Source organism: Hemitrygon akajei, chromosome 3 (assembly GCF_048418815.1).
Source record: "Hemitrygon akajei chromosome 3, sHemAka1.3, whole genome shotgun sequence".
NCBI lineage: Eukaryota > Metazoa > Chordata > Chondrichthyes > Myliobatiformes > Dasyatidae > Hemitrygon > Hemitrygon akajei.
In genome coordinates, this window is record NC_133126.1 from 182,514,458 (window position 1) to 182,542,416 (window position 27,959).

General features: G+C 42.2%; 1 protein-coding gene across 1 annotated transcript; it reads right to left on the bottom strand.

The window, feature by feature from the left end:
- Positions 1-242: 242 nt before the first annotated feature.
- LOC140724603 (phospholipid scramblase 2-like) lies at positions 243-27,959 on the bottom strand (the record flags this gene model as incomplete). The annotated part of the gene is made up of 6 exons (XM_073039027.1): positions 243-386; positions 4,482-5,025; positions 6,448-6,504; positions 15,369-15,530; positions 22,169-22,389; positions 27,911-27,959. Coding segments are annotated over 4 exons (465 nt in total), but the record flags the coding sequence as incomplete, so codon positions are not given.

Genomic DNA, 27,959 nt, shown 5'->3' on the forward strand with positions numbered 1-27,959 from the left:
GTTAATATGCTTAATGATCACCACCCTCTAACTCTCTTGACCTCCTCCCCATTGCGAAGGAAGTTGGGTAAGATGTGTTCAGAACCAGGCACCATCCCATGTATCAGTTGAATATGCATCATCTGAGAGTGCTCTCTCTCTCTCATTCATCATTAACAAGGCCAGCCTTTATTGAGCATCCTTGATTGTCCTCGCAAAAACACCATTCTGATCTGTTGAACACAGTGCTCGGAGGTCTGGGGTGTCAAGCCAATAATGATGAAAGAACATGCAGGTACCTGTATTCACATGTGCCTCTCATTGCTATCACAACAGAGTCTGCAGGTGTTGGAAATCCAGAGTAATACATAGAAAATGCTGGATGAACTCAGCTGGTCAGGCAGCATCTATGGAAAGGAATAAACAGTCCAAGTTTCAGCAGGACGGTAAGGAAAGTGGGAAGAAGCCAGAATAAGAAGGTGGGGGGAGCAGAAGGAGTACAAGCTAGGAGGGGAAAGGTGAAACTTGGTGGGTGAGAGAAGGGGAATGACGTGAGAAGCTGGGAGGTGATAGTTGGAAAAGGTGAAGGTGGGAGAAGAAAGAATCAGGTAGAAGAGGAGAGTGAATTTTGGGAGAAAGGGAAGGAGGGAGGTGGTAGGAAGCTGAGGAGAAGAGAAGAGGCAAGAGTGGGGAATGGAAAAGGCGGGAAGGCAGAGGAGCCAAAGCAGGGAATTGAAGAATTCCATTCTGGTAATTTTTCCCTCCCCCTTTCCTCTTCTTCCATTCCCCACTCTGGCTCCCATCTTACCTCTTCTCTTTTCCTCACTTGCCTATCACCTCCCCCCTATGCCCTTCCTCCTTCCCTTTCTCTCATGGTTCACTCTCCTCTTTCACTTATCACCTCCCAACCTCTCACTTCATCCCCCCTCCTCCACACACCTGGCTTCACCTATCTCCTCAAGATTTACAAAAAAGCTGAATGCACTCAGCAGGTCGGGCAGCATCGTTTGAGAGAAGCAGTCAACGTTTCGAGTCAAGACCCTTCGTCAGGACTAAAGAAGGAGGGGGCAGGGGGACTGCTTCATTGAGCACCTAAGCTCCGTCCGCCACAATAGACAGGATCTCTCGGTTGCCACCCACTTCAACTCTCCTTCACATTCCCATTCGGATATGTCCATACATGGCCTCCTCTACTGCTATGATGAGGCCAAACTTTGGTTGGAGGAACAACATCTCATATACCGTCTGGGTAGTCTCCAGCCCCTTGGTATGAACATCAAATTCTGCAACTTCCGGTAATTCCCTCCCTCTCCCTTCCCCCATCTCACCATCACTCTGTCTCCTCTTCTAGCTGCCTATCACCTCTCATGACTCTGCCTTCTACTATCCATAGTGCTTTCCCCTTAGATTCCTTTTTGACCTCTCCTGCCTATCCCCTCCCTGCTTCCCCTCCCCCACCCCTTGATCTTTCCTCTGATTGGTTTTCCACCCTCCCCCACCTTCTTTATAGGGCCCCTGCCCCCTCCTTCTTTAGTCCTGATGAAGGGTCTCGGCCCGAAACGTTGACTGCTCCTTTCAATGGATGCTGCCCGACCTGCTGAGTTATCCAGCTTGTTTGTACATCCTGATTTGACCACAGCATTTGCAGTGTACTTTGTGTTCACCTATCTCCTTCTAGCTTGTCCTCCTTCCTTCCCCCCCCCCCCCCCCACCCCTTCACATCTTATTCTGGCTTCTTCTCCCTTCCTTTCCAGTCCCGATGAAGGGTCTCGGTCTGAAATGTCGACTGTTTATTCCTTTCCACAGATGCTGCCTGAGCCGAGTTCCTCCAGTATTTTGTATGACTTACTCTGCCTCTCATCGTTGGTGGAAAATATTGACTTGGCATATGCTTTTCAGGCAAGTATCTCTGTAGCCATTGCAACTGATACATCCTGCAGTCACTGTGGGCCCATGGTGGAAGGAATGAATGTTTAGAAGGGTGGACGAACTACCATTCATCTGGGCTGATTTGTCATGAGTGGTGCTCTTTCATAATAAGCTATGGTTTTCTAATGCTTATGGTGGGGTGAGGTGGAGGGCTGTGAGGGTTACGCATCACAGGACAACTAAGCCCTGAGCTGTCCTGGCCCTCCCGTGATAGTTATGTAACTGCTCCTGTAAATTCTCTTGTCAGTGGTGATTCCCAGGATGTTGACGGTGAGCGATTCAGTGTTAGTATTATTGTTGAATAATCGGCTAATTGGGCACATGGATGTAAATGGATGAAGCAGGCTTGTTGGAGTGGAAGGGCCATTATCATGCTGTATTTCCAAATGAAATATAAATATTGCGAGGTGGTTAGACTTTCTTGATGGAAATTATCATTCCATATTCAATGTCCATTCTAGAGTGGCTCCTGATTCTGTTGGAACAGGTTATTTGAACATGCAGAATATGCACTGTCATTTTTGTGGAATGCTGGTTTGGTGAGAAGCAGTAGAGATTAGTATTCCCATCTGTAACCAGGGTGTTGAGATCAATTGGCAGACCCACATTGGCACTGTTAATGTGAATAACTACCTCAAGGGGATGCCCCGCCTAAGCCATCGAAGAAATGAACAGGTCCTTTTGACTAGTTCCTTCCAGCTGAATCTATGAGAGGTCAGTGCTGTAACTCCAAAGGCTCCTTTGGTATGATGTATATGAAAGCTGAGCATGATGGTCACTTCCAATAACGGAGGGATTGGATCTAGCAAGGGAACACCAAATATAAATTGAGCACTCTGGCACCTGTGTTGCTTCATGCTTATTCCAAATGCCCGCACATGGCAAAGTACTGCATAACAACCCTCAAATCATTGTTGGGAACCAAGTTCAAGGTGGGAATGGCTAGTACAATGTGGTATAATTTTTAAGTGATTGGAAGAAAGTATAGGAACTGTAGGTATGTCATAGTCTGAGTAGACTTGATAACTGAGATTTTTTTTACACTGAAGGTGGTAGGTGTGTGTAACACAATGTCAGGGCTGCTTGTAGAGACAGACACATTAGGGACATTTAAGAGACTCTTAGACACATGGATTGAAGAAAATGGAGGGTAATGTGGGAGGGAATGGTTAGATTGATCTGAGAGTAGGTTAAAAGGTTGATTCAACATTGTGGGCTGCAGTGCCTGTACAGTTTTATGTTCAATGTACAGTGCCCCTGAACATCAGACAAAAAGAAGATTTAAAGATCAAGCCATCAAACCTGGCACAATGCTCTATGTTCTGAAAGTCCCCCACCCCACCCTTTGATGTTTCTCCCTGGCACCCCAGGACAGACATCGTGATGCAGAGCTTCCCGTCTGAATCCCACCAAACGGCTGGTGGCACAATAGTGAGCAGCAAAGTCCAGCTGCCCCACGAGGACAGGATCTGGATCTGTGGTGCTGGAACGGTTTACCCACAAACAAGATCATGGGAAACCCAGCTCCCATCCAGCTCCCAGCATGCTTTGTGCCCATTCCAGCAGAATCCTGCAGAAGTCGGCAGATGCTCCCATACAACCAGCAGAGAGAAACGTGGGCACAAGAGAATCTGCAGATGCTGGAAATCCAAAGCAAAAGACTGAAAATGCTGGAGAAACACAGCAGGTCAGGCAGCATCTATGGACAGGAATAAAGAGTGAATATTTTGGGCTGAGACCCTTTATCAGGACTCACTGGAGAGAAACTATTAAAACTGGGTGTCCACAAATATAAAATTCTCCTGGAGCTTTTGTCATTTACTTAAAAAAGAAATCAACAATAATTTACACAGACAGGTAGAATCCAGGTTCATTTATTTTTTGCTCTGTGAACTTAGTTACTAAGCTCAGCACTTCTTTTTTTAGGACAATAAGCTGTTTGTAAAAGTACAGGTTGGACCATCCAGATTATTTAGAACTCCAATTATTAACGAAGAAAAGCATCCCAACCTAGTGTAATTAAGTTACAGTATTAGCTTTAGAATGGAACAAGCCCAGCAGTAATTGAAAGTTTAGCATTGACTGTTATGCAAAATTGGCAATATGTTTACATCAGAATCATCACTAGCGAAGTTATTTTGAGGTGTTAGAACAAACAAGAATCTTAAACCGTTCCATTAGATTCAATCATGAAAGTATCACATGATGCTTTTAGCCTCAGGTAAATATTGGTGGTAATAAGGTGACATTGTGTTGCTGGTCTCACTATCCTTCCCTCCCAGCGTATCTCTTGCTTCTGGAAATGTGGATGACTTGTCCATCCAGCACTGGCAGTTCAGATGTCCATGTAATAGCGCACCTCATCAGATCTTAAATAAACTTGTTATATAATTGTTTAAACTATTACTTTTGAACTATAATAAAACATTCTTTTCTTTGTTGTAAGTTTTTTTCCCCTCTAATTATTGGCCTGTCTTTGAACACTTGGGCTGATAAATTACTGGCCTGAACTTTGACACATGTTGAGGGGTAAGGTAGGAATAAGTTGGAGAGTAGCAAATTGAATTTCTTACCCCCAGCGGGTCAAACAGGCAGCTCCAGCCAAGCAGGAAACAGCCCGACAACAGACCTGTATCAATATACTTCAATCAGAAGTGAAACCAACAGAGATTTCTTCTTCAGCAAGCAAATCCAATAACCTTTTTGACTGAAGTCAAACTTAAAGCTCCGATTATTACTGAGCCTCTGTGTTGCAGGCATTGACCTATCTGGAGGTACTCCATTAAAGTGCGTCACAGACGGATGACTTTCTAAACTAGAATTCAAGCCAAGGTGCTAAAGGCCAGTGCTCTATCACACTCTACCGTCTGCTTGCTTGGAACATAACACAAGGAAGTCTGCCAATAAAGACACAATTCTTCCTGCAGCTCTGCAATCATCCCAAAACAAGAATCTGTTCCAATTTTCAAAATTCAACATTGAATCTGTTCCAATCTTCAAAATTCAACATTGATCAGTAGCTATGCAACTTCTAGTTTTTAACAGTTTGGCGATGGAACAGAACAAAAATATCAAAGCTCTTGGTTCCTGGATATGGAATTTCCTCTTCCAGAATTTCTAAAAGATAAAACAACATTTAAAATAGGAGAGCGAAAAATTTAACAGGATTTATTTAGAATACATTCATCAAGCTCATTACTGAGTTTAACAAAGAGCAAACAATCTCCTGGAGGAACTCAATGGGTGGAGTACCATCTGTGTGAGGAAAGGAATTGTTGATGTTTCAAATCCAGACATTGCATCAGATCCCTGCATCAGGACATGATGCCAGGTCTTGACATGAAATGTCAACAATTCTTTTCTTCCCATGGATGCTACCTGACCCATTGAGTTCCTCCAGCAGATTTTTTTGTTGCTCCAGATTCCTGTATCTTCAGACTCCTGTGGCTCCACTGAGTAAACCAAGTTTGGATCAGAACTTAAATTAAATCAAATCTAATCAAATTCAAGTTTAATTATCATTTAACCGTACATGAATACAGCCAGATGAAACAGCATTTCTCTCGGGCCATGGTGCAAAACATACACAGCACATTGAAAATAGCAAGCAAAAGAAAACACATGTATACTCCTGCTTCCATTTTTTTTCAGACTGCCGTTGACGATGACAACACTTTTTCCGTTTTCAATTCCTCAAGACTTAACTTTTGAGTCTCTACTTGTCCCATTACTGAACCTTTGGACTTGTATCCTTTCCCTGCTGCTCTAAACAAATCTTCAAAAGTAGTCATCTAACCAGTTTGACTGAAAGTTTACTTTCCTAGAACATTATCTCTGTTTCTCTCTCCCTTGACTGGTATAGTAAGCATGCACAGAATTTTCTGATTTTATTTAAAATTGGAGTTAAAATATTAATTGATGTCATATTAACGACTTTTGTCTGTGAACTTTGAATGATATACAATTGACCCCTCCATTATGACCGTTCAGATAAGGAAAATTCACACATATAGAATTCATGAATCATGACCAAAATATTTGGGATATGGAAAAAGTTTGCACTCATGGAATTTACTTGGAAAAGTAAACAAATAAACATGAAATTTATGATCACTACAACTCATGTTCTTGATGCATGTGGAGATAAATTGTCTTCATTTTACAGAAAATTGCTATAGGGACCATCTTCAAAAAAGGCAAGACTTTCCGTAATGCAGCATTGCCTGTTCATTGCTTGCACACTTCTTCCAATACCCTGCTCTTCACTCCCTCTATCCTTTCTTCCTGCCCATGCACAGTATTTAAAAGTAGTTGCACTTAACCTGAATCAATATTGAAGCCAAATTAATTATTTTTCGATCAATAACATCCTCCAGGAAAGGCAGGCTCTCAAAATAGTGGGAAAAAGTGTGGAAGTATCTCTGAAGTGTAAACGCCTGCACGTTGAAACAGAATATCAACAGGGTTTTTATTAGCAATTATACCGCAGGTACTGAGGCTTAATACCGATCATATTGTGTGTTATGTTAATATACTTACTTTTTTAGTCATTATTGTTTCCTTTCAAAAAGTCTGTTGCTCAAAATACATACAATCCTGCAAAATCAAAGAAACTACATTTATTTAAAAGGAAGATTTCCATATTTAAAGTAAATGCACTACCCTATGGTGAACCAGAAAAGTACAGCTAATGGCTACTTTAGAAGTGTAATCACTGTTGACTAAACAAAAAGCAGTTATATGACACAATTACACAGAAACTTTAACAATCTACCACATAAGCAGGAAGATTGACTAAAATGCTGGTTAAACAGTCAGGTATTAAATAGTATTCTTAAATAGGTGCAGGTTTGGGCTCAAAGAAGGCAAAGGAGGGAATATTTGGTGAATGAAGGCACAGTTACCATTGGCAGAGAAGAGGGACATTGAAGTGTGCACGAGGCCAGAATTTTACTGAAGCACAGGATCCAAAGGCAAGGTCAGAAGAAGGCCAAATATAGGAAGAGATTGTCAGGCAGTGAAGGGATTTGCAAATTACAGTGAAGGTTTTGATTCTCAGACACTGGGTGACTTCGGACATGGATTCACTGGGTGACTGAGACTGAGGGGGTTCCAGTAGCCAGCTTTAGATGTGACAGAAGTTCTGATGAAGATTTCAGTGGCAGATGGGCTAAATAATGACCCTCAAAAATGGGGGATTCTTAGGCGGTTGTGATCAAGAGAATTGGGTCAGAAGTTCTGTGGTGAACTACATATACCTGTCTGGACTGCTCCTGTGGCTCCTCCCACAGACCCCTGCTAACTGCTCCTGTGGCTCCTTCCACAGACCCCTGTATAAAGGCAACTGAGGCCTGTTGCCCAGCCTCATTCCCCAGGATGTAGTGTTGTTCATTCTTCCAGTCAATAAAAGCCGATACCTCGTTTCCTACGTCTCAGAGTGAGTTATTGATGGTGCATCAAGTTCATCCGTGGGGCAAACCAATGTCAAGTGACTGAAAAAGTTTAGTTTCAAATTTGATTCAAAGTGGGCCATTTAAATCTTAGTAGAAGTGGATGGGGATCAGAACAGATAAAAGAGCATTATTTAGTGATAAGAGAATAATTAATCACATTTGGAGTGAGCAGTAGGATTTTAAAACAACAGAGGGGATTGTTATCATTGCATTAGATTGTGAGGTAGGAAACCTCTTGGCTGTCATCAGATCAACAGCCCTTGCAACCTGTGTTTTCAGTATTCAGTTCATTGTTCATAACAGAGCCAAACTCAGTTTGCTGAGTTCAGCTCTAATGATACATATTTTATCCTATTGCCTCATCTGAATTTCTGTCACAGATGAGCAATTTCCAGTTTTAAAAATACTGCCCACTAGAGTATACTGTGGAGTTATTACCTTGCCAAAATCAATTAAAATATACCATTTGAAGCCTCATATGAAAATAATAAACAGAATAATTTATGGATAGATACTCCACATTGTAACTTCAATTCATCAAAGCAATTATTTACTTTCCATACACTGTGAATGCCTGCAAGAAAATGAATCTCAGTATATGATGACATATACTTTGATAATAAATTTACTTTGAATTTTGAACCTGATGTTAATGATTGGTTCTAGAATACAATTCTCTTTATTCACAGCACTGAGCTTACTGACTCATGCTTGGATGTTATCCCTGTGGTTTCCCAGCTCCCGACCTTACTGATTTCTATTTTGTTGTGCTTACTTGGGGTTTTATATGTTGTGTGGTTATGACTCCCACTGGGATATAATTCCTAGGTTTTCACAGTTCTTAAGGTTACTGACTCCTACTGGAATATAATTCAAAGTTTTACTGTGCTGTATCCTTGCTAGACATACTGATAACCGATCATTTATTTTACTCTCTTTGTATAAACCCATTGCACAACTGGAATGTGTAGTATCGTACTGTGAATATCAATATGTTTATTTTCTCTAAAGAAACAATTTAATCACATAAGAAATCTTCTCTCAATCTTGTTAGTTTGAGAGGATTACTTTGATCTTTCTTTGTACCTTAGACTCTCCCTTGTTGTGTAATTACACTAGCCTGTTGTGTGAATACTTCTATACTTACAATTAAAATACAGGCCCCCAACAGAACTGCTTTAATATTAACATCCAAAGTCATTGGAAAGCTGATCTCAAATTTGTCAGCTTCTGTGAGAACTTCAGTCGTGAGTCCACCCCAGATCTTTGCGATTCTTCCTATTTCTTCATTTGAATGAAGAGTTTTTATCTGTTAAAAAGTGGAAGAGAAGATAACAATGGAAAATAGCAGTGCCCAGTTACCAGACGTGGGCCCCACGGCATTTGGGTTTCGGGTAGGGTCAGGTTTTTTTCTAATAAAGCATTTGAGTTTAGGTCAGATCAAGCCCAGCTTATTTTTTATCCAGGTAAACAAGATTTGCTTCAGAAAGTAAAGAAGTAAATTTGAGACATTTGAGAGCTCCAGATGTACTTAGCTGGTGTTTAATCCTCATTTTGACGAATGGAATGCTTGAGATTACATTATTTACTGCAAGGGTCAGATAAAGCTTTATTTTTATTTCAGAAATGGTCTTGATACCAGTGATAGCAGGCAATACCATTTCATGGAGAGAGAGCAGAAAGAAAGGAAGGTGGTAAGAAGGAGGTGGAGGTGGAAGGGATCAAAGGAGGCAGTTGGGGTAGGATGGAGAAAGGAAAGGAGGAGGGAAGTAGGAATGGGGAGGAGTAAATGGAAGAAGGAAGGAACTGTGACTTATAAGATATTCTCAATGTATCAAAATGCTTTATAGCCATTTCCATATAGTCAATATGAAGGTGAATCAGACCATAACAAGCCCCCAAAAATATTGTGATATATAACTAGTTCATCAGACTGAGGAGAATGAGGCTTTGGTTTAGAGGTCGCATTATGCCTCTGAGCCAGCAGGTATAAATAATTGATTATGGGAGTGGAGAGTGAAAAAAGTGATAAAGATCAGTGTATTGAGAAGTATCTATGAAAATGGAGTAATGAGAGGCTTAACAGGAGTACTTACATCTGACTTTGAAAAGCTGGGTTAAGATTTTTCATAAAGTAGGCCTAGTTAACTGAGATGAAAACATTCCTCTTAAATTATGGACCAAATCCAGGAAAAAGACAGTGTGAAGCAACTTCCTTTCCTATCCCATTGTAGGGCTGTCATGCAGCCCCAAAGCAGGAAGTACCCTGAAGATAAAATGGCAAGGAAAGCGATGGAAACCATCTCAATTCTTTCCTTGCACATGGACAAGAATCTCGTGACTTTAATTTGGTTCAATGCGAGTGCAGGGAGATTTAAGATAATTGAGAAAAAAATGGAAAGTGAAGAAAAGTTCTGGTCATAAAAGAGAATTGCCATGATCTTGAATGGGTGTTGAATGCAGATTCAAAACCAACTCTTGAATGAAAATTCGATATATAAGACCATAAAACCGCATTATAAAGCCGTTCAGCCCATCAAGGCTGTTCTGCCATTGAGTCATGGATGCTTTGTTTTTTTTTCCAATCTCATTCACCTGCCTCTCCATAGCCTTTAACCCCTTTAACCAGTCAACAACCTATCAGTCTTGTCTTAAAAACCAGTGACTTGGCCTCCACAGCCTTGTGAGGCAATGAATTCCACGGATGAAATTCCTCCTCATCTCAGTTTTAAAGAGAGGCCCCTTATTTGAAATCTGCAAGTTTCAATTAGTTTTATTGGGGGAACAGATTTTTTGAATTAAAAGGTGAGTATTAGACACCATTTCAAGCATATGGGTTCATTACACATATGCACCTAGTTTATTCAGGTATACTTTAACTTTGCTGTTGGGAAAATTAGTGAGACCAAGTGGTGGATATGTGAATGGACTTTGGTTTCATGTATTTCTCGTCCTTGCTTACTAACCGGATTTCACTTGCCAACTATATTTATATGCAAATGCCTGAAGAGCGTTTTCTGCTCGAGTTACTTCATGTTGCTAAGGCAGAGTAGACATGACCTCACATTAGTCATGTGTTTATACCAAATGTCTTCGATCAGACAAGGGAGGTGCACATTCTAAAATGAATTATTTTAGATAGAGGGAGATGAAAACAGAAAAAAGTCTGCCCAGAGGTCATTAGAGTGGAAAAAATTGAAAGAATTATTAGATATTTATTTAAGGAGCAGGCATTTATCGCCTATTATCATTGTAACCTTCTTAAGGTTTTTATTTTATATTTTGAGCAGGTTCCTTATTCTGCTGGTCATCTGAACATTTTCTTAGAATAAAAATAGTTATCTTTCACAGATTTAGGGTGTTTGAATGGAATTTACAGTGAATTAATCACTTTTCAAGTGAGTTCACTCGTGAAATACATGGAAAAAAAACAGCAACTAGTTATTTGTGATCTACCCTCAGAGGCCACTTTATTAGATACAGCTGTAGACCTGCTCATTAATGCAAATATCTAATCAACCAATCGTGTGGCAGCAACACAATGCATAAAAGAAGAATGGGGAAGAAGTGTGATCTAGGTGACTTTGACCGTGGAATGATTGCTGGTGCTGGAAGGTGTGGTTTAAATATTTCAGAAACTGCTAATCTTCTGGGATGTTCATGCCTTTAGAATTTACAGAGAATGGTGCGAAAAAAAAACCATCCATTGAACAGCATTTCTGCGGGTGAAAATGCCTTATTAATGACAGAGTTGGAGGAGAATGGCCAGACCGGTTCAAACAGTAACTCAAATAAAAATGTGTTACATCAGTGGTGGGCAAAAATGCATCCCTGGACACAGAACACATCATACCTTAAAGTGGATGGGCTAGGGCAGCAGAAGACCATGAACGTGCAATATGTGGCCACTTTATTTGGTACAGGAGGTAGCTACAACGCTTGTTGGGGATCTCCAACTTTTACTGCTGGTTCGTCAGAAACTACAGACAAATCACTGCTCCTCTCGCCTCTCTCACCAAGTCACCTACCTCATGGATAACCTGGCCTGCTGCCATGGACCACACTTTCAAGGAGCTCAGGAGACACTTCACCACCTCTGGAATTCTCCATCATCTGAACCCTTCTGGTCCTTTCTTGAGAGAGGTGGATGCATCTGATGTGGGTGCTGGGACATCCTCTCCCTGCGAGGACTGGATGAGACGACATGCCACTGTGCCTTCTTCTCACACAAGTTCAACTCTACACAGTGCATTATGGAGTAGGAGGTAGGGGGACACTTGCCATGAACTGGGCCTTGGAGGAATGAAGACATTAGCTGATGGGAAACACTGAGCCCTTCCTGATCTGGACTGGCCTCCAGTGCCTCACGTTCATGCAACAGACCCACCAACCCAACTCATGTCAGGCTTACTGGGTCTTCTTTGAGTAACTCAACTTCACTATCTCCTACCACCCTGGCTCCAAGAACACTAAGGTGGATGCCCTGTCATGACAGTTCAACCCAGCTGAAATGGCAATTTACCCCCCAGCCCATCATTCCATTCTCCAACATCCTTGATCCAGTCGTCTGGGCCTGTGTCTGGCTGTTCACCTGCACACAGAATACTGCAATCTCTCAGCCTGATTCATTGGTGTTCTGTGTGTGGGTGAACAGCCAGACACAGGCCCAGACGATTGGATTAAGGATGCTGGAGAATGGAAAAATGGGCTGAGGGTAAGTCTCCATTTCTGCAATCTCTCACCCTGATTCATTGGTTGGCAGGCTGGTGACACAATGGCATCAGTGCCGGACTCCAGGGCGAAGGCTCCCGAGTTTGAATCCAAGTCGGGCCACCCCTGAGCACGCTTTCCATCCGTGCCGGGTTGAGCGTCGAGCTAGCCACTCGGCCTCGTGAAAATAAAAGGGTCGAGTCAGGAACATTCATATCGTGACCCAGTTAATCTGAAAGGGGACCAATCCCGACACCTTGCACCAGACGAGAATGGCTGACTGTCTGGTGCAACGCGCTAAAAAAAGTTCATTGGTCCCTTCAAGATTACCCATCACATCAATCCAGTCACTTTACCATCTCCAGCTACCACCGTCCCTCAGGATCACACCTATCTTCCACATGTTCTGCCTCAAGCCCATTGTCCATGGACCAGCTCATGGATCCTAAGATGGTGGAAGGTGGTTTGGTGTACACAGTTCACCGGTTGATGGATTCATGTAGTATTCAAGATGGGGTGTGCAGTACCTGGTCAACTGGGAAGGGTACAGCCTGAGGAGAGGTTTTAGGTGCAATCGAGATCCATCACTCATTTAGGAGATCCACCGGAACCATCCGGACCATCCAGTCCGTCAGGTTGGGGGGGTGGTTTGGTGTTCTATCAGGCCTGTACAGACAAGCACCTCGCAATCTCCACCCAACTAACAGGAGTCACCTGCCACTCACGTGCAGCCTGTTTAAACCTAGCTCTCATCCACAGTCCTTGTTCTCTCAATGAACCAGCAGGCGTCAACCAATTCCTCCTAGCCTTCAGCTACCTTGTTGTGTTAAGTACCTGTTCTCCCTTGTTTTGTGGCCACTTGTACCTTGTTATTTTGCAGTTTGTTATCAAAGTTATTCAGACTGTTAAATTGTCTCTGCTGCTGCTCTGCATTTGGGTCAAGCCTCCTGTACATTTCCTGACACTTTGTGAGTGCAAACTCATCTAGGACATAAAGGACCGGACTGGAAGGACATACTGATTTCCAGAGGGACTGCAGAATACATCTCCATATAACCCTTGAGGTAGATAAATTGGTTAGAGAGGCATATGGCATGCTGAGCTTCATTACCCCGGACATTAAATGTATAATTAGTGAGGTTACACTCTTTACAAAACCTTGGTCAGACCTCATCAAGAGTACAATGTGCAATTTATATACCATGCTACAGGAAAGATGAGGCAGTGCTGCAGAGGGTGCACAGGAGACTTATCAGGATGTTGCTTCGGTGGAACTAAATCTATTCTTTCTTCACAGAGTTGGTTAGGAAGGACATGACATTTAAAATTATGAGGAGAAGTTTGCAGGAAACTTGCCCCTTTAACAGAGGTAGAAAAAGCTCAAGGACATAATCTTTGGGTAAGACGGGGAGGGGAAGAAATTTAGAGGTCCTTCTTCACCCAGAAAGTGGTTAATCATGTAGAATGCACTCTCTGAGAGAATGGTTGAAGCTAGGTCAGTGGCAGCATTTTAGAAGCATCTAGATGAGCACTTAAATTACTTTGGCATGGACAGCTTTGGATATATGTACCCTGTCATATGTATAAGTACATGTATGCATGTTCTTATACCTATGTGTACACAACGTAAGTTGCAATGGCAAAACTTACTTGTAACAGCAGCACAGGCACATTTCATCATATAAGCAGTGTTCATGAGAAAAACATAAATTATACACAACCTTTTACAGAAAGACAATTATAATTTAAAAAAAACAATGTCTAATTTGGTGAAAAGTGATTAGACTGGTCACAATGTAGTAATAATTGGGGTTTTGACAGTTTGTTCAAGATCTGAATTGTTGAAAAGAGGTAGATGTGCTATAACTTGGCAAGTGGTCTCATCTATCACCTACCTACTGTACTTCTTCCTCCCCTCCCCCACCCCCTTACTTGACTTCTCTTCTTTTTTCAGTCCTGCTGAAGGGTCTTGGCCCAAAATGTTGACTAATCTTTTTCCATAGGTGCTGCCTGGCCTGCTAAGTTCCTCCAGCTTTTAGTGTGTGTTATTTGATCTATCCAATTGTCTATGGTAAACAGGAGCCATTCTGATTGTGCAATTTTTTTCTGCTCAAACTGAATTTGGCTTGGAATTTTATGATTTAACTAAGGCTAATTATGCAGATGAGCTGATGTTTGCCCATTTACCTCAAATGTGTTTGTGGATCAGTACTGTGCGTAACTTTGCTGCTGTGTTTCCCAGCCTCATGACACTGATGACACTCTAAATAATAGCGCAGGCTCTAAGGTGGTTCCGGATGTGCTGAGGTGGTCTGAGGTTCAATGTAATATTTTCCTGCATTCTCTCATTTTATTTTGACATAAAGACTTGCCCCAAGACCCATCAATTCTAAACTAGCTCTCAGAGCAATCCCTTTTCAACACTTATATTCCTGCAACCTGTTGTCTCTCTCATGCCCAAATCTAAATGGATCCTTTCTTTCAGTGTGAAACTGAAATGTGATTAGCCTAATAATAACAGAGGCACAAAGGACTGCATTTTTCTCCCATATTAAGCAAACGCCATCAGAAATGAGGTAAATGGAGAAAATCCGTCCTGCCATTCTTGATTATTGCCTCTGATTCAAAATTTCATTCGGAGTTTGACGAGATTTGGTATGTCACCAAAGACACTCGCAACGTTGTACAGATGTACTGTGGGGAGCATTCTAACTGGCTGCATCACTGTCTGGTATGGGGGCGGTCACTGCACAGGATCAATACAAGCTGCAAAAAGTTGTAAACTCAATCAGCTCTATCATGGGCTCTAGTCTCCCCAGCATCCAGGGCATCTTCAAAGAGCGATGCCTCAAAGAAGTGGCATCCATCATTAAGGACTCCCCATCACCCAGGACGTGCCCTCTTCTCATTACTACCATCAAGGACGAGGCAGTGGAGCTTAAAGACACACACTCAATGTTCAGGAATGGGTTCTTCCCTTTCGCTATAAGATTTCTGAATGGGCATTGAACCCATGAAAAGTCCCTCAGTACTTTTTTTTGTGAACTACTTATTTAATTTAACTTTTATACTTTTTACTGTAATTCACTGATTTTATTAATATATATTTCAATGCACTGCTGCTGCATAACAACCAATTACACAGCATACGCCAGTGACGTTAAACCTAATTCTGAAAGACTGAAGTGTAATGCCGATTAAGCATCCCTCTATGAAATGAAGGCACTGGGAATATTTTAATCTTAAATGGTGCATTGCGTCATTTGTTCTACTTAGAATTTATAGAAAAATACGTACCTTGAAGTTGAAAGAATTGCAGCAGCCATAAAGTGAAAATGGGCCACGGATCCTTAGAACAGTGTCTCTGTTTTTATTTTGAATATTAAACTTCGGCAAACATGCATGCCATTTTTGGATAACATATCCTATTGGTTCACCAGTTGGAGCTTGAACTTCTAACTGTAAAAGAAATACATCAAAATTATGGAATAGGAAGACAATTGAAATGGGTACTGCAGCTTCTTGAGTACGTAATTCTATTTTCAGAGCAAAACTGTATGACTGAGACCTGGTCATAAATAGACAGTCACATTTGTCCTTCAAAAATAGTTTAGAGACAACAGAAGATAAAACTATCAGTGCATTTATTGCATGAATCATCCAGAGGATGCTGTAGAAGTGGATACAGTTACAATCTCTAAAAGACATGTAACAGATACCTGAGTAGAAGAGGTTTAGAGTGATATGGGTAAATGGAATTAGGTTGGATACACATTTTGATCAGCAAGAAGAATTACCGTAGATTCTGGATTTTAAGCCGCTACTTTTTTCCCACATTTTGAACAGCTTTGAACTTTGCGGCCTTTAATACGGAGCGGCTAATACATGATTTTTTTCATGCCGCCTCGTAAACATTTTGCCTCATAACAGTAGACCAATAAAATTGATGAGTAGTTCACAGAGGTCCAATGAAATTGTACGATAAATCAAGCGCACTTTCACAATTAAATTATTGTAAATCAGTCATTTGTACTCACCCTCATCAACATGGAAAACACTCGAAGCATTGTGCTGCCTTATGGCAGTTACTTAGTTTATAATATTTTCGCTTAGTAATTCATTTTCTAGTTAAAGTTAGAAGAGTTTTAACTATATTTGTTTTCTGTACTACATCGCGGGATGCTATGACGTCACACCCGGTTTCGCGGTGTCTTGTGGGAAAATGCCGGTTTGCGATGAAACGGGACGGAGGGAGGGAGCGCATTACGCGAGCGGCTTTGGATCTGAGCGAACGCTGCTTTTAAGTTAAAGGTGATCAATAACTTTTCCTGGTAGGCTGTAGTATATATATTTTTTACCAGTCGTTAGGAGATATTGGAATGTTGTTCAGTAAAGAAGTATACGCAACGTATATTTAAAAGTAGCCGCGTTACGGGCACGGTTCGAAAAAAAGCATTTGCAATATGTATTTGTTTTTGTTACCATATGGATTTAATTAAAAGTTAAAAAATCCTCACGTGTAATATCTTTCTGTGTAAATATCTCATATTACAACGTGGGACACCTGCGGCCGAAAATCCGGTGCGGCCTTTACAATTAAAAAATTGATTTTATTTCTAAAATTAGAGCCAGCGGCTTTTAATCAGGTGCGCTCTGTAGTCCGGAATCTACGGTAGGTTAAAGGGGCCTGTTTCCCTGCTATGTAACCGTGTCTCTAAGCCTCTAATCTGTCAACCACTACAGGAATGTGCATATTTACAGAGCAACAGAGAAAAACACTGTGCAATTGTGCAATTAATCAATAACAGCAGCTTTATCCTGAATAATCTGCAAAATTACTTTTGAAAGTTACTGGTATTTGCAGAATACACTGAAAACATTCAACTTTCTTGTATGAAGCACAAGTGTTTTTTTTTAATGGCATGCTAGTCTTCCTAACAGATTTAATGGGGGTTGGAAAGAACTATTAGACTAGCATTTGTAAGCAGCATTTTGCAGGAGGTGATTACTGCAACTCCCGCGCGCTATAATGGAATGCTTATGGTGGTGAATGTAAGGTCAGCCAAGAGGCCTGTTTATTTTTAAATAAATAGTATTGATCTTCTTGATTGTTAGAGTTACACTCATTCAAGAAGATGGAATCCTTTGCCCTCTGGACTTAAGTGTTGTTGATGGCGGAAAGGCTTTGGAAACTTGGCAGGTGAATTGTATGCCACAGGCTAGCCAGCCTCTCACCCACGGCATGAATATGGCTGCCCTGTGGTGACGCCAAGGACATTGATGGTGGGAGCCTCACTAACGCTAATACAATAAATATTAAAATAAGCTTTTAAACTTGCTCGCTGGAGGGTAGCTAATGACTGGAATGTTTGTAGAAGGAATGCTACTTTCCAGTTGTTGGTATATGATTGAATATTCTGTAGTCCTTACAGTATGAAGGCATCCATTGTTTTGTTGCTGAAAGGTTATGAATAGAATTGAACGTTGCCCAAACATCAGCACTTTCAATTTGAGTGGCTGAAGATGAGATAAACTAATGATGCTGCCTGTCTTGCTATTCTATCAATTCCATCCATTTCTTTTTTTTAAAATTTCACATATTTTGCTTTCTTTACACAGTCTAAATGCAAAAGATCATTCCCAATCAGGTCCTCTGAAATGTATAACTCTTAGTTTATTAGCCTCTGGCCGTTCTTTAACCAGATTACCACTTCAAGCAATGACTTTCTAAAACTCTGCAACTGCAATTAGACCCCACCCACCTTTCACCCAGTAAATAGCAACAATCACATGCCCATTCATTTCTCTTAATATAGCACCCTTCTCTCCCCACTTAAATCTAAAGGAGCAGATCAGAACCCATTTGGTGTTCTGGCATATCGGAGCATCAAAGTTTATGTACAATTAAAACATCATCAAACGCTGATTAATCTATACTGCCTTTGTGTCAGAAACGAGCCACGCTCCCGAATAATGGCTTCAAGACAAATTCAAGGAAACAAAGTTTATTAACAGTTCTGCAGAGCTGGGCCCCCTCAGAGAAGGGAACCCTGAACCTTACAGGGCAGCAGGTTTTATCCTTCTTCCTTACCACCCCCCTCCCTGACTCGGGAGGTACACAGTGTTTTCCCATTCCATATTTGGAGTTGTTTTTTTACACATTTCTGTAAAACAATAGTCCATATCTCAGGACTTCAATGATTCCACAAACAGTTAATCTTGTCAGGGCTTCTGCGTTCATAATTAAATCACATTTGTTTACAGACTTTAACCCAGACATAATTAAATCACATTTGTCCCCGGACATAATTAAATCACATTTGTCCTTTGACTTTAACCCAGACCTCTTTCAGAAACGCACATCTTAATTTTGAATCTTACACTTTGCATGAAATTGAGTTCTTTTCAGCACACATAACTTCTGGTATTGAAGAGATTTGGAAGCGTAAGGACAGATTTAGATCTTAATTATCAAAATTATTCATTGCATGCTACATGGTAGCCTGACATTATAACATAGGTCATGACTCACTTAACACTGGTAAGGGTTCCTACGTATGTTTTAATTCTAGAGTTTTTTACCACTAGCTTGTTGTGAAAGATGTATGAAGTTATTTGCTCTTGTTATCTGCCTGGATCTCTTTGAAGCATATCCATGTTCAACATATCTTTTGAAACAACGTAGGCTACTAACTAATATAGTCATCCTGATTTTCAATTACTTTCAAGGAAGGATTCTAGCATGGATAAAGCTGTGGATGATTGGCAGGAGGCCAAGAGTGGGAATAAAGAGAGCCTTTCTTACTGGCTGCTGGTGACTAGTGGAGTTCCACAGGGGTCTGTGTTGGGATTGATTCTTTTTACGTTATATGTCAATGACTTGGATGATGGAATTGATGGCTTTGTTGCAAAGTTTGCAGACAATATGAAGATATGGGTAGGTAGTTTTGAGGAAGTAAAGATGCTTGAGAAGGACTTAGACAGATTAGGAGAATGGGCAAAGAAATGGCAGATGGAATACTGTTAGTAAATGTACATTCATGTACTTTGGGAGAAGAGGTGAAAGGGTTGACTATGTTCTAAATGGAGAGAAAATACAAAAAAACTGAGATGCAAAGGGACGAGAGTCTGTGCAGGATTGCTTTAAGGTTAATTCTGTGGTGAGGAAGGCAAATGTGATGTTAGCATTCATTTCATGAGGACTACAATATAAAAGCAAGGATGTAATGTTGAAACTTTATAAAGCACTGGTAAGGCCACCCTTGGAGTATTGTGAGCAGGTTTGGGAATGTAAACCCCTTCACCTTCCATTGTCTTCTACCTCACATAACATTGGAAATGGTCTGGGAGTGGTCATGGTTAACAGCTGCACAGCCTAGGGAGAACACCACCAGTTCAGAACTAAGCACAATTGTACAGGGAATTTAGGCCATGATGACTTGTGAATGGAATCAGAAAGTTTAACAATTTTCTGTGGAAGGATAAGACAGATAATGTGAATATTCCATTTAGTTTTGGTATAATTTGGGGTTATTTGCTTGACACAATAAGGATTTCTTTCTTTAGATCACTGAATAATGGAAAATAACATTGTAGAGTACCACAGGCACATGTAGAGATGCCCTGACAACAAGAAATAGAGGGAGGTATCATCCACTGTATAAGATAATTGACATTAAGATGTATGTAGATTGAAAGATTAAACTTTTTTTATTATTGACTTACAGCGTGGAATAGGCCCTTGTGGCCATTTGAGCTGTGTCGCCCAGCAATCCCCTGATATAATCCTAATCCTAGCCTAATCATGGGATAACTTACCTACCAATTGGTACATTTTGGCCTGTGGGAGGAAACTGGAGCACCTGGAGGAAATCTACACAATCACAGGGAGAACATATGATCTCCTTAACAGCCACCGGTGGGAAATGAGCCCAGGTCACTGGTACTGTAAGGTGTTGTTCTAACCACTATGCTAAGATCCCACTGTCCAATTCTATTTGCTATAAATATCTTTGTCTGAGAAGGATTGGAGCATCACATATTATGGAGGTAAATGGGGTAGTTTGTAAAGGAAATGAGAGAGAACTCAATGTGGATGAATTGTGTTGGGGAGGTAAAGTCTGAAAGAAGATTCTCAGATTTAAAAGCTTCAGTTTATCTTAAAACATTTCACAGCAAATGTGAAATAACTCTGAAATGTTACCGATAGAATAATGTCAAAAATGCACCACAGCAGCTACATTGTCCACAGGTATCTCTCATAAAAACTACAAGGTGATTACAGTGTGCTTTTTAAATATTTTCTTGCAATATAGCTGGGGTCATTCAACTAATTAAGCCTCTGCCAGCCCTTGGAGCAACCCTAACAATCCTATTCTATATCTTGTTTCAGTTTCTCTGCAGGATGTCCATTAACTACCCCTGTCCCAGATTGTCTCACCACCCACCTCACTGCAGTCAATTAACCTATCAAACTACACAACTTTGGGATGTGGGAGGAAACATGAGCGCCCAGTTTAAGCCCACGTGATCACACAGGGAATGTGAGAATTCCTACATGAGTGGCACTGGACAACAGGATTGAACTCTGGTAATCAGTGTCCTGCCACTCAGATGCTGGTTGCGAAGGAATACTGGCTCAGGAAGTCCATGGCATGGGATTTCTGACAGAACAAGCAGAGTCTTTATCTGAAATATTGCATCTCCACAGAGATAAAGATTAAAGATCAGCTTGATTTGTTACATGTATATTGAAACGCTGAAACACAGTAAAAGGCATAATTCGTATCAATGACCAACGCAGTCTGAGAACACGCTAGGGCAGCACGCAAGTACCACCGTGCTTCCAGCACCAACATAGCATGCCCACAGCTTACTAAACCTGGAGTTGGAGCAGAGTAACGATGGTCCTAAACAGTGACTCCTTTGCTTGCATCTTCGGAAACAGCTCTATTTCCACCTTTAATATCTTTATTTTTCCCTTTCAAGGTTCTTTTGAAGGCCCTGACCTGGAGTTACACGCTGACTTCAGTTATTTGAGGGAATGGGACCCGCTTTTGGGGCTTCATAACTGGCCATTGTTTGGCATGTCAAAGGCTCGGCCTAAGAGTCCAGCTTGGATTTGGAAGCCTAGGATCTTGGGTCTCTGGAGATGGCCGGATCGAGGGTCGGTGTCACAGCAGGAGATCCATGTGTTGCTGGGGGAGTTGAAATATCTACAGCTGTGTGCCAGGAGATCTGAGATGTTTGTGATCTTCAGGCACAGAGCTCAAAAATAGTGACGAAGTGGACTTTTAACATTGTAAACCAGCGAGTTGTTTGTTATGTCTCCCGTCTTGCTGGGAAAATGGAGACACCTCTTTCTCCCTTATTAGGGAGAGAAAGAGCCTGTGGTATGTTGTATACCTGGTGAAATGCAAAGTCTTTGGGGTAACTGCAAGTCTGTGTCTTTGCTATGCTTTCCTCATGCTTGAGTGCTCAGTGGCAGGTGCTGATCCTTTTGTTTTGTTGTGGCGAGAGGGGGGGGGATGTTGCTTGCTTCCCCTTACGCGCAGGAGGGAGGGGAGCTGGGGGGATTTGGAGTTCTAATGCTTAGCTGTTGTTCATTCTTTGGGGCACACTTCTGTTTTCGTGGATGGTTGCGAAGAAAAAACATTTCAGGATGTATATTGTATACATTTCTCTGACATTAAATTGGACCTTTGAACCTAACCTGTACAGCTTTGGAATGTGGAAGGGAACCAGAGCACCCGGACGTTCTTTGGGAAGAACTGAGTCATACCATGCAGACAGTGGCGAGATCGAACCTGGGTCGCTGGCGCTGGCACTCCGCTACGGTTCCAGCCATGCTCCTGGAGTCTTAGTAATGTAAGACGCCATCACCAGTCCAGTGGCCAGCCAATCCGTATCGCTAAAGCTGGGTTTGAACCACCGCTAGCTAGGAGTGAGATACAGCTGAGCACCAGACAAAGGGATCTGTCTGGGTGCTGGGTAGGAAGGGGCTTCAGGGGATTGATGGGAGAAGGGAAGCAAAGGTATACTGTAAACATGCAAGAAAAATAGGCAAACGTCCATAATCATTTCAATTAGTCACTAACCTTCTCTAGGCAGCATGGAGAGCAGAACCAGGAACATCGGAAAGGCCGCTTGAAGTACATAGCGTCAGTGCCCATAGTGTCCTGAACACAAACTTTGAACGGACGCTGTTTCCCACAGATGATTCGGTAGCATTTGCTACTCTTTGCAACGGCAGTGTAGATCTGCTGGCCAATGCTGTTTTTCACTTCATACTTGTTGACGATCTGCATCCCAAACCTGGCTGAAGTATGTGAAGATGGATACAAAGCCCACCATTATCAGTTGCAGATGAAACATAAGACTATTAAAACAGTTTTGTGGCATTTGGAATCCTTCTATGAGTTGGATGGTCTCCAAGTCATGAGGGATGCATTCACGAATGACAGCAAAACAGTATTTTGATTATTTTATAAGAGGTGGGTTTTCTGGTTTTGCTCTCTGAGGCCTTCGCTCAAGCAGTAAAAAGCATACATATGCTTTTCAATTGCTTCCTTTACATTCCTCTTTTCCAGAGATAACTTAATTATCTCATGGGTTACCGACTCAGCAAACTGCCCTTCTCCAAAAGATCCCTTCAGGGAAGCGAGATGGGGCTATTAAATCAAAACCTCACGCCATCTTAAAAGTTTCTTCCCCAACAATCTTATTAACCACTTTAATTAGACACCCTCCCCTCCCCTCTACACTCTATTACCTCAGCCACATTATTGGGGAAAATGTATGTAATTCACAACCACTGACATTGGGTTGGGGTTTCATTTTAAGAGGCTGGTCTGATGTGATGAAGTTATTACACAAAAGGTTTTGAGTGTGCTTTTGTGGTGCAGGTTTTGGAGTTCAATAAAATGTGTTACGGGTTTATTTAAACATAAAACACCTCACTTTGTTTTATTTGCATAAAGCTACAGTTTTGACGATTCCAGAGTTGGTAAACATATCAGCCAATGCAGTTGTTTTGAAACTGCTGGAGTTTTGGGAGTAAAATCCCAATGCTTGGTTCGTACAATCTGAGGCCAATTCAGTCTGGGAAAAATCTTCACATCGTGACAGCATCACTCAGCAGTTCCATGGCGGCAAGAGTGTCAAATCGGTTCAAACACACGCCTGAATGTGATAAATACCAGTCGCTGAAAATACACCATTTACAGACTTTTGGACTATTGGAGTCTGAGCTCGCCAACAATTGCTCTCCTTGCCCAGCTTCGGCGATGCTAAGCCTCCAGAGCTAACGGACCAGAAGCTGTCTCTCCTAGAAATCACCGGCCTTGTTTTATTTTTAAAGAACTCTTCATGCAGCAAATGCCTGATCAAGTCCACATAGCCTTTGCTAATACACCTGTGGTGGACTATAGGGAGCTTGCTAAAATAGTCTACACTTAGCCAGGAAGCTGTCCACTGTTCCTCCTCTTTTCTTTACCTCAATAAGCCCGGTCAGTAAGGCCCCCGATAAAAGGACATCTGCAGCTGTGAAACAGATGATACTGGGGTCTGTGCTTTTATCACGCTCGTTTTGGTACGAACGCTAGAAAGTGCCAACCACCTTGTAGCTTCGACAGTGCCAGCGCCTCGGGACATCAGAGGTCCATGGACACCGTGGGTTCCAGCTGCCAGCGTCATCTGGTGTTCATTACGGACGCTCTTTCTGGGAGACAGTTCCTGTGTGACATGAGTGCTCAAGTGAGTTTGCTAGCAGCGTTGCATATTGATGAGAAGACAACAAATGACAAAACCTCACTGGAGGGCACCATCGGTAGCAGGATCCAGACTTACTTCAGTGGGCGACGTTGCACGTGAGACTTCGTCCTGGCTAAAGTGACTAGACCTCTGCTCAGTGCAGACTCCCTGTGTGCCCAAGGGCTGTTGGTCGATCTTAAGAACTGCCGGCTTGTGGATGTCAAGGACTTTGGGTCATTACCCTGCTCCCCCAGTAAGTTCTGCACAACAACTCTGTCAAGTGCATGCACCACTGCATGTGAGCTTACTTGTCTGCTGGGTAAATTCCCAAACCTCACCAAACCCATATTCTCCACTACAGTTGCAAACCCATGAGTTTGAGCACCACATTCTCACAACTGGCCTGCAAATCCATGTCTGAGCATGTAGACTAGACCCAAACAAGTTGTTTCCCAACATGGAAAGACTCGGCATTGTATGCTGTTCGAATAGCCCCTGGGCTTCATCCTTTCGTATGGTCCCCAACTCCGATGTTGGTTGCAGCCCATCTGGGGATTACTGATGTCTTAACGAGGACACCAGCCCCAAGCATTACCCGACCCCACACATTCAAGACTTTTCGTCAAGTTTAGCCAGAAAGTTAATTTTTTCCAAAGTCAATCTAGTTGGGGGCTACCATCAGCTGCCTGTGTTCTTGAAGGATATTCCCAAAACAGCTGTGATAACCCTGTTTGTCCTTCTTGAATTTCTGCCCTTGCCACTTGGGCTGAAAAATGGAGCACAGACTTTCCAATGGCTGATAGACTCTGCATTAGAAGACTTAGATTTCCCTTTTATCTTGACGACATACTTGCCACCAGTGCATCCAAATCTGAACACGTTTCTCAACTCTGCACGCTTTTTGAGCACTTAAGCCAACATGGGTTGATTATTAACCCTGCTAAATGTGTTGCCGAAAATTGACTTTCGCAGCCATGGCATCTCCACAGAAGGTGCAAAACCCCTCCCACCAAAGGTAGCCGCTATTAAGGATTTCCCATCACCATGCACTACTGAAGACCTACAGGAGTTTTTAGGTAATGTGAATATCTATAACTGCTTCATTCTGTGAGCTGCTGAACTTGTGCTTCCCCTGTATAGTGAGCTTAAAGGCAATACCCGTCCGTCATCAAGGGCTTGACTGGTCAGCAGACGTGACCAGGGCTTTTGATGATACCAAACGAGCTCTTTCTAACACGACCCTCCTGGCGCACTCGCTCCCCGATGCACCCATAGCCATTACAACTGATGCCTCAGACTATGCTGTGGGTGCTGTACACAAACAGTTGGTCGGAGGAATGTGGCAGCCGATCGTCTTCTTCAATTAGCAACTCATCCCCATGAAAGGAAGTGCATATATTTGACTGTGAGTTTCTTGGCCTCTATCTAGATGGCTGCCATTTTTGTTTTCTTCTGGAGGGTCACCACTTCACAGCATTAGTTGGCCACAAACCCCCTGTGCATGCGATATCGCTTGGTCTGCAAGTCAGCAATGCCACCTGGCCTACGTATCCGAGTTCACAAAGGATGTACAGCATATCAAGAGGAGAAATAATGCTGTGCCCAACTGCCCCTTATGGCTATCCGTTGAGGCCATACACATAGGGGTTCATTATGCCGGTGTGCCTGAGGTCCAGTGTTACTGAACAGCAGTCATGGGCCTGCAGTTGGCCGGCATTAAATTGGGAGAAGCTGGGGTTTCTCTCTTGTGTGATGTCTCAACCAGTTGCCCTCACCCCAACATGCCCCCAAACTGGAGACGGACTGCTTTCAATTCCATACGTGGCCTTTCGCATCCGGTCTGGAAGGCCTCACAGGAACCACTTCCACTAAAGTTTGTTTGGCACAGCCTCAGAAAGGACATGCGTGATTGGATTGCAGCTTGTGTGGAGTGCCGGAAGGCAAAAATTAATTGTCATGTTCAGGCACCATTGGCACCCTTTGAGGTTCCCTAGCGATGGTTTGACCATTTCAATGTGGACCTTGTTGGCCCTCTTCCCCTCTTCCACAGTTTCACACATCTTCTAACCATAGTGGACTGTATCACCAGGCGGCCACTAGTCATCCCTCTAGCATTGACAACAGCCGCAGATGTGGCTTGGGTGTCCATCAGCACCTGGGTTTCTCACCTTCTCTGATATTTCCTCTGACCGCTGTCCTCAATTCTTTTCAGAGCTCTGAGCTGCGAAGGCCACGGTGTGTGCCCCGCAGTCCAATGGTCTATGTGATTGGTTTCCCTGCTCCTCTGAGGGCTTCCCTGACTGATGAGTGTTGGCACGATTGCCTCCCATGGGTCCTGCTGGGGCTCAGAACTGCTGCAAAGGAGGACATACAGTTGTCCATGGCTGAGTTGGTATATGAACAGCCATTACAAGTTCCAGGTAAGTTAATTCCTTGTTGGCCTCTCAACAGCGTTCCACGCTCCTCAGTCAATTCAATTCCTTCGCACCTATTCCTACCTCTCATCATGGCGCACAGCGCTCCTGGGTTCCTGTTGACCAACATCCTGCCTCATTCATTTTCGTCCGCCATGACGCATACTAACATCCCATTAGGCCCCCTTATTTGGAATAGAGAGAAAAGACTTTTATGATAGCTAAGAGGGGTAAACCTGAACGTATTTTGGTAGATTTCCTTAAACCGGTCCACCATGATTTGGAGTATTCCTTCCCCTGGAATCACAACATGACCATGAGCTTGTCAACACAGCTCTGGATGAGCCAGAGCCCCCTGCGGTTCCTCCACCCACTGAAAACAGGACCTGAGCGGGTAGCTTGACCAAACTCCAGACAGGTTCACAAAGCTAGTTTTAGTAAACGCTGGGGGGGCGGCTGTGTAGGGTAACGTAATTGGGAGAAATGTACATAATTCACTACCACTGACATTGAGTTGGGGTTTTGCTTTAAGAGACTGATCTGATGTGATGATGTTATTATGTTAAAGGTTTTGAGTGCATTTTTGTGGTGTAGGTTTTGGAGTTCAACAAAATGTGTTACAGGTTTAGTTAAGCTTAAAATGCCTCACTTTGTTTTATTTGCATAAAACTACAACTGCACTGTGAATACTTTAAAATAGTTTTTGTACGTTGCAAATACATTCTGGTATTTAAGTATTTATGGACATTTTATTCCATATCTATACTTACAGCCTTATTTTTATATAATTCTTTATTCTGTATAAATTTGGAATGTTGTCTTATTTTTGTTACATGTGATAGCAACACACTACATTCATTTCTTAATACATGTATATGTAAATTGCAAATAAATTTGATCCCTTGATCCTTGACCCTTTTTAATGGGTTGCTAGCCCTTGATTCAGAAGTTCAACCCCCTCCCCCATCCAACAGGGTGAACCTTGAAGGTAAATGTTTCAGTGAAAACATTGGTCATCTATTCCCTTACTGAGACTAAAAATATTCATTCCTGTTCTTCCATCAATGCATCACCATGTCCTTTTCAGTTCTTCTCAAATGCCCAGCTTGCTCCCGACATTGCTGGAAATATCTAAGATTGCATGCATGAAAAAGTAATGCTGTAGCTTCCTAAGTTCCCAGTCAGTTATTACCTCAACCACTTCTAAATGGAAGCTGTGGAAATCTATCATAGATATACCAGAGTCAGATGATTGAGGAGGTGGTGCATGATTAAACTCTGTGGCATTTTTGTCCTATTATAGTTCAGAAATGCCAATCAATGCTCAACATTTGAAGAGCAGTGGTTAGCTCATTAATCATTTGGGTTATCATTGTTTGTCTGACCAAGGCAATTACTTGAAATGCTCTCGGTATTTATGTTCATGGACTCTATCACTGGCCCAGGTGTGGGGGAGGACAAGGATTTGGTGTGATAGTGCTATTTTTTACAGCAAAAAATAAGTAGATAACAGTAACTAAACATGCAAATCCATCCTATTGTACAGATGGAATGCGATCAGAAATGGTGCCAAAAAGAGCACGGAAAGGATCTGAGAAAGGGAATGGTTTACACCTCTCTCCATGGGTCATGATTACAAGACTATGAAACAGCTTCTGCCCCAGAGTCACTCACCTTCTGTTGCATCAAACTTCTGAAATATCAGTAGCTTATCCACCTGTAA